This window comes from Nothobranchius furzeri, chromosome 8, assembly GCF_043380555.1.
Source record: "Nothobranchius furzeri strain GRZ-AD chromosome 8, NfurGRZ-RIMD1, whole genome shotgun sequence".
NCBI classification, from domain to species: Eukaryota; Metazoa; Chordata; class Actinopteri; order Cyprinodontiformes; family Nothobranchiidae; genus Nothobranchius; species Nothobranchius furzeri.
This window is the reverse complement of record NC_091748.1, coordinates 71890380-71897150: the sequence shown is the minus strand read 5'-3', so window position 1 is coordinate 71897150 and position 6771 is coordinate 71890380. Positions and strand designations below refer to the sequence as shown.

General features: G+C 40.5%; 1 protein-coding gene across 1 annotated transcript in view; it reads right to left on the bottom strand.

Moving 5' to 3' along the window:
• Nucleotides 1-406: 406 nt before the first annotated feature.
• Nucleotides 407-6771, bottom strand: part of LOC107392963 (contactin-associated protein-like 4) — a 107815-nt gene continuing 101450 nt past the window's right edge. The window contains exons 22-24 of the mRNA XM_015971065.3: nucleotides 2718-2933; nucleotides 2276-2347; nucleotides 407-1122 (exon numbers count right to left, since the gene is read on the bottom strand). Of these exons, the coding sequence (XP_015826551.3) occupies nucleotides 926-1122; nucleotides 2276-2347; nucleotides 2718-2933 (485 nt within the window). The 3' untranslated portion in view covers nucleotides 407-925. The remainder of the gene's footprint in view (nucleotides 1123-2275; nucleotides 2348-2717; nucleotides 2934-6771) is intronic.

The following is a 6771-nucleotide window of genomic DNA, read 5'->3' as shown; positions in this document are numbered from 1 at the left end:
AAACACCCTTAGACTCACTCTTATGGATTTTAGACCTGATCTGTATTGGGTTATGTTACAAAGCTGACAATATTTTTCAACAATTGGGCATAATTTAAATAATTTGCAACAATAGTTTGAAGGTTAATTCCAGAGATTAACAGTAAAAACCACACATTGTCTTTTTAAGAAAAGACTAATTAATATTTCTGTAAAATAATAAAGTAACAGAAACTCTGAAATGTCTACAGAGTGAAGGAGGTGATGGAGGGTTTGCGTTTTATGGTCTGTGCTGCTTAAAGCTGCTGTCAGCTGTTTACTGCAGGTGCTACATTACAAAAATCTTTTTTTGGGGGGTCACAATAAGAAAAAAACCAAATAAGCAACACAAAAGCTTTTTGAATGACCCGATGACAAAATGAAGCCATAAAGTTTTAGAACAACTTTAATTGGTATTCATATTTACAGCAGATTTTAAATTCGCCTTCACGTATAACAGACGGGTTCATTGTGATTGTGGGTGTGTGCTTTAGCTGGGATGTTCCAGGTAAATCTTGCATAATCAGTAGTCAAGTTGAATCCATCTTTTTTTATGGCTCTACAATCTCAGATTTCTCAGGTTTTAAAGGTTTGTCGCCTTCATAGAAAAGTTCATGTAAATTAAGCTGAAAGGCTGTAACTAAAACTTCTATTCACCACTGATTCTCTACTAAGCTGTAACAGTTCAGAATGGAAGAGAAATAAATCTGAAGCACACAAAAACCACAAACTGTACATTTCTGAATATTTAAATCCTCAAAGTGACAGCACTGAAGTTTAGTAGGAGTCAAACACATCAGCGCGTCCTTTGAGCAAACTCTTTTATTTACAAAAAGAAAAGGGAATAGGTAAAGCACTGATTGGTAATTCCTCCCGCTCTGTCCTTTCAGGTCATTTAGAGTCGACATTAAATGAAAAACTCCTTTTGGTTTTCACTGGGAACACTCAGAGAGTCTGCCTGGCTGCTGAACGGGAACTCGTGGTCGTCCTCAGGTTGCGATGACTTCACTTCCTGGTTCCGAAACGTCTCTTTCCTTACGCAGATGAATCTGGCCATGATTGCGAATGCACACATTGTGATGAAAATCACCACTGCTATCACACCTGAAGACCACAGGAAAAAGAACAGTTTGAAGACAAAACAAGTAAACCTTCACAAATGCGAAAAATAGTTAGAGACGTCCGATATCATTGGCCATCATAATCAGCCGATGCCTGCGTTAAAATGTAAAATTGGAAATTATCGTAATGCATCGTAAAGCTGCTGTAGCGAATCGGCAAACAAGTCAAGTTTCGAATGCAAACACTGTTATGGAACACTCGTCCTGGGGTATGTACTCAGAAATGACCCAGTTGAGTTGCTGGGTGGGACTTGGTTGGTTGTAACTAAGCAGAAAATATTTGAATACATTGGCTAAATATTTTGTAAAACTGGAAGAGTTACTGGTGAAGCAGAATGGAAGGAAAAGCTTCCATTGATTCCGTTTAAAAATCATGTTCCTAAACCGCCCATGTCAGAAGATGCAGCGGAAATTCCCCCACAATGCCATCATGGCTGCTGAATTATGTCTTAATTTGACAGAATAAGTCTTACTTCCTGATGTTCAGGCAGCTCGTCCCTGATTGGCTAAGAGCAGCACGACTCTACCACTGACTGTTTGCTTTGCGACATAGATGTTTCATCTTCACAAATAACCCAAGCCTTGTAAATTTGGAAATGTGATGGGTCGCTCTGACTTTAACATGCAAGCTAAATGTGAAAATTGTCTTATACCCCCATTTCCTGCATTTGCCTTAGAAAAGCCTGACAATTGCACGTCATATTGTCAAATTAGCATTCATGGACTCGCGTATCTAGGCTCGCGACTGGGGAAGGCTGTTGTTGGTTTAGGAGAGAACAGAGCATGTTGCGGCTAATAGAAGCTAAACATTAGCAACTCAACAACATGGCAGAACTCCTTCAAGATAAAAAAAAGTGGTTCCTCTGGGAGCTTGGTCTTTAATGTTCATGGACTCCTTTTGGCGCTGACCAGTGACATCACTACCAAAATAGCCGCTGAATGCTAGCGTCTTAACAGAGTTCTGAACGGGCAGATTTTATATGGAGACACAGCAGCAGGAGGACCGAGCTTTTACCCCGTCACCTTCCTTCCTCCTAGAAATCCTATAGCGGAAAAGCAGCTAATGTTAACTGCTTTTAATAGCTTATTCCCATATTCCTAATTACTCCCATTCCTGCTGTGATGGACAGCCTTACCTCCAATTAGAGCTGAGTCGCTCCTGATGGCGTTGACCAAAGGCTGACCTGCATCCGCAGAGCGAGGCTGGTCTGCATACGGATAAAAAAGGGAAAAGATGTGAACAGAAAAAAAGACGCGAAAGAAAATATTCACAGGAGAAAAATGAAAGAAGAGGAGATGTGAGACAAAATAATTTAACAGAAGTGACAATCGTTAGTTTGTTCTAAGAGAGCCTTAAAGGACTTCCCTAGAGTTGTTTGACTAATCTCGTCGGTCGCTGTGCCAACACTCTGTGGAGGAGGATGCCTAATGAGCTCGTAAGTAAGTTTAAGAGGTCTAATATTAAACATACACCAGACAGAACCCCACACTGGGAAAAGGATGGGATGCTTCCCCAGTGATCAAAAGGATATGGGAGAATTTAAAGGCTGAACGTGCTTCTTTTTTTTTGTTCTTTACCCGATAAGGAGTGTGTGGTTTCTGCTGCGTAGGGATCAGCTTGAGAGGAGGAAGCACAGCTTGATTGTACCAGTGAGCCGGTGACAATCACACGGCTGTCAGGATGGAGCAGAGCTGATTTCAGAGGACAGATGGAGTTAAATCGAACGCCTGACAGGCAGCCAGTGAACCCAAGAGAGGCCAACCCGGGCAGCTCTGAGTCCAGATCTTCAGACTCTGAAATAACAAGAGAAAAAGGGCCAACGGAGGTGAAGACGTCCTTGTTATCAGTGGATGCCAGTGACGTGCTGGCATTCATCCTAATGAAAAGGGATCATTGTGTTCATTAGGAACCCCTGGAGCTTAAAAACACACGTGAACCTCATGGAATTGTGATGGTTTTATCTTTTCAGATGTTTAATCTCATGCCAGAAGATGGAAACACGATCACCATTCATGTAAAACGATTGGAGATCAAAGCCACAAAGCCCACACTATTGGCAAATGTTCTTTTTCTTCTCTATTTAAACATTTGCATCAAAGCAGAGATCAAACCGCTAGTAGATCTGATCGCAGAGTTGAAGCATTATTTTTATTGCAACAACTACAGATAATAGATTTTTGCGCGTGCAGCCCTTTAAGAACCTCCCAGAGCTTCTTGCTGATGATTCGTGTAATAAAACACCCACTTGTTGTGGCAGCCGGTTCAATACAACATATTTAGCTTCTACAAACATCTAAAAGTCAGAATGAACCACAATTATTCCTGCTGAGCAAGTTTGCTTACACAGCATATTGCCACCAGTGACCTAACTTATTACCACGGATTAAAATAAATAAATTAAAGCATTTCAACACATAAATATGACACTGCAGCGCAGCCGGGCTGCAACGGGTTTATTATCAGCTCCACATTGGCTCGACTTCTAAATTAGATGTGATCTTCTGACCAGGAGAATAATTTGACACATAATAACTCCAACAGTGGTAATTTATCTGCTCCTGCATTAGCGAGTTATAATTTTTCAGTGTTGTTTGCCAAGACGGCGTCTTAGAACGTGATGTATTTTTTCATATTGCACAGACAGCTCCTACAGGCACACTCACTCTAAAAACTAAATTTAGTTTTCCCTTTATCTAATGAAAATATATAGAAAATTAAATTGTAAACAAAAAATAATAATGACATGACAGTATTCCGACATAATGCCGGTGTGCTGATGAGCTAGTTTTCTATGTTATGCTGTCTTTCTTTAAATCTACCTTCTATCATGCTCTCCCTGTCTGTCTCCGTGAGTGTCTTTGTCCTGGTCCATTAGCTGGACTGATGGATGGATGCTGACATGACTGAATCCTCTGGCTCAGCTGGAGGGGGCATAGTCTGCGTTAGCAACAATAATAATAAAATACTTCAAAACACCAAGTACATCAGTCTCTACACACCTGGTACTTATTCAAATCACAGCATGTGAAGTTCATTGTTCACACTGACGAAACTGGTTGCTCTCTCTGGTGTTTTTAAATTTCTTGTTTAAAAGTAAATTTCTTGAATTAAAGGGATGCTTCTTACTAATGGTATCCTATTACATACCAAATTCTGCCTGAATTATAAAGGTACTATGTTGGCCCTTTTCCAGTTATTCTGAGATGATTCATAGATTACAAACTGTTTTAAAAGTTCCTCATTTAAAACAAATCACTAGAAAGAAGTCAATTTCATTCGGACATTTAATAAACATCACTGTCTGACTTCCTGTTTCAACTTGGACCTGAGCCGCTCGGCTGAGATTGACTGATTGATTCCAGTCTTCTCAGTAATTTCTTTTGCTCACTTTCTCCTAATTAGCTGTGAGGTATGAGACCTTTTCTGTTGGTGTTCTCTCTGCAGCTATCCGAGGCTGCTCTCAGCCTCTTCCTGCTTCAGTATCAATAAAATAAGAGCAGGATTAAAAAAAAATCCTATCTATTGCATCAATTTTAAAACCGAACTTTAAACCAACATGTGATTTATCTTCATTTCTTCCCATAGAGCATTGATTTAAAGTGATACTTCCTGTTTTCAGCATTTTATACTGCAAGTTTTCATTTCTTGAGGCTTGATTTAAAGTTATGGTGTGTAGTTTCTGCTGATAGGGGGCAGTGCCTACATACATTTCAAGGTAGTTTTACACCCTATCGCCCCGACTGTTTAAAAAACATTACGGTAAATGTTGTTACCTGTGGAGCAGAGAACATGCAACCTCAGCGCGACTCCTCAGACTTTGATGGTCCTTCAGTTAATTCTATTGGGAGAATTCAATGCTGATTGTAGTTTTCTCGTACCTGGCTTACCAAGGTGCCTTGCTTACCTTGGTCAAAGAAAATGGTTCAACGGAACAGACTTGCGTCACGTGACCGCAGCTCCCATGGCAGTCGCATTACATCACGTGACACGTGATGTAAAGTTTTATATAAGTTTCTGTGTAAATGTATAACAGGCTTTTACTTTTTAAATTGTGTATATATGGGTTCAATTAAATATGTAAGCGAGTTACTACCTCGTAGCTACTCATTAACTAACCAACCATAGCTAACTGCTTTACATCTAAAAAACATTTTAGATATCACCCCGATAGCTACAATTAGTTGACTTACATTTAAAGGGATTTTATGGAGTTTTGAATTTTTATGCTCGCGATTGCCCCCTCAGGCCAAAAGCGTAATGGCAGCTTCAATAGTAGACTCATGCACGAAGCGCGCATGCTTTACGTGCACACTCCTTGATGAAAATAACAGCTGAGACAGTCCCTTGTGTGTGTGTGTGTGTGTGTGTGTGTGTGTGTGTGTGTGTGTGTGTGTGTGTGTGTGTGTGTGTGTTTGTGTGTGTGTGTGTGGCCCGGAGGACAGGAGAACGAACAGCTAATTAATTAAATATTTTGGTTCTGTACATTTCTCTTCAGCACAGCCAACAAAGGTTTAAGATGGGTCAGTCCTCCTGCATGCTCAGATCATTCCCTTCCCTTGCTTGAAAAATTGTTCCAAAATGAAAGTTGAACCCACATCTTTTTTATCTGTGAATTCAAAGCTGTTCGGCGAGTCTCAGATAAATATTTGGGCATCTTACTGTAAAAAAATATACCATTAATGTAAAAAATAAACTCTAAATAAATTATGTTCACATTCAAAATTGAATCCGGATCTTCTGCACGAGAGTCTGCTGTCTTACTAGGTGAGCTAAAGCACCAGTGATGTCTTTTGTATCTGTAACTTTTATATCCTTGATGACAGCTGAAACAACGTTCAAAGAACGGTTCGGAGCGAAAATGGCTATTTTGTTGCTAATTTGCAGGAAATATCTAGAAGAAAGTTCTACAGAAAGTAGCTAAGGGTCCTCAGAAATGTCGCTAGGTTTGTCACTAGGCGTTAGGAACAGCGACAAAGTCACTGAGTTGGCACTGCCTCTCTCTCTGCTGCTAAAGCTACGGATAGCAAATGCTACGGGCGATGCCTGAGCGTGAACGCGCATGAAGCAGCCTGCTTGACCCGAGCATCTCTCTTTTTCTGTGATTTTACAGAAAAACAGGCAATCACAGTAAATGCCAGGGCTCATTTTACAGGACCAGGGCATTGCAGGAGAATGAATGAAGAATAAATTAATTATTTCTATACATGTTTTGGCTGTCAAACTTCCATAATGCCCCTTTAAACTGGAAATTTTCCCCCGAAGTAGCTGCCAGCATCTGACCCACCTACCTTTTGAAAATACCGTGCTGTATTTTTGACCAAGGCCAGGCTACAAGGCACCTCCCGTGTATCCTTGCTCAGTTAGCTAAATGGCTACAGAGTACAGATGCCTCGGTAGAACATGACGATTGGAACACGCCTTGGCAGTGATTATGAACCAGGTGGGATCAAGACATCAAGGCGAGGTTCCTTGACATTGAGAAACACCCCTGGTGTCTAATATGGCGTCCCCCAAAGACGGGGTGCCCCACGCACTATGTACTTTAGACGTGATTTTTATGGTTATAAGCTATGAAGCCCCCCAGTATTTTTCAACAACTGGACTTCATTTTATTCATTTTCAACAATGTTT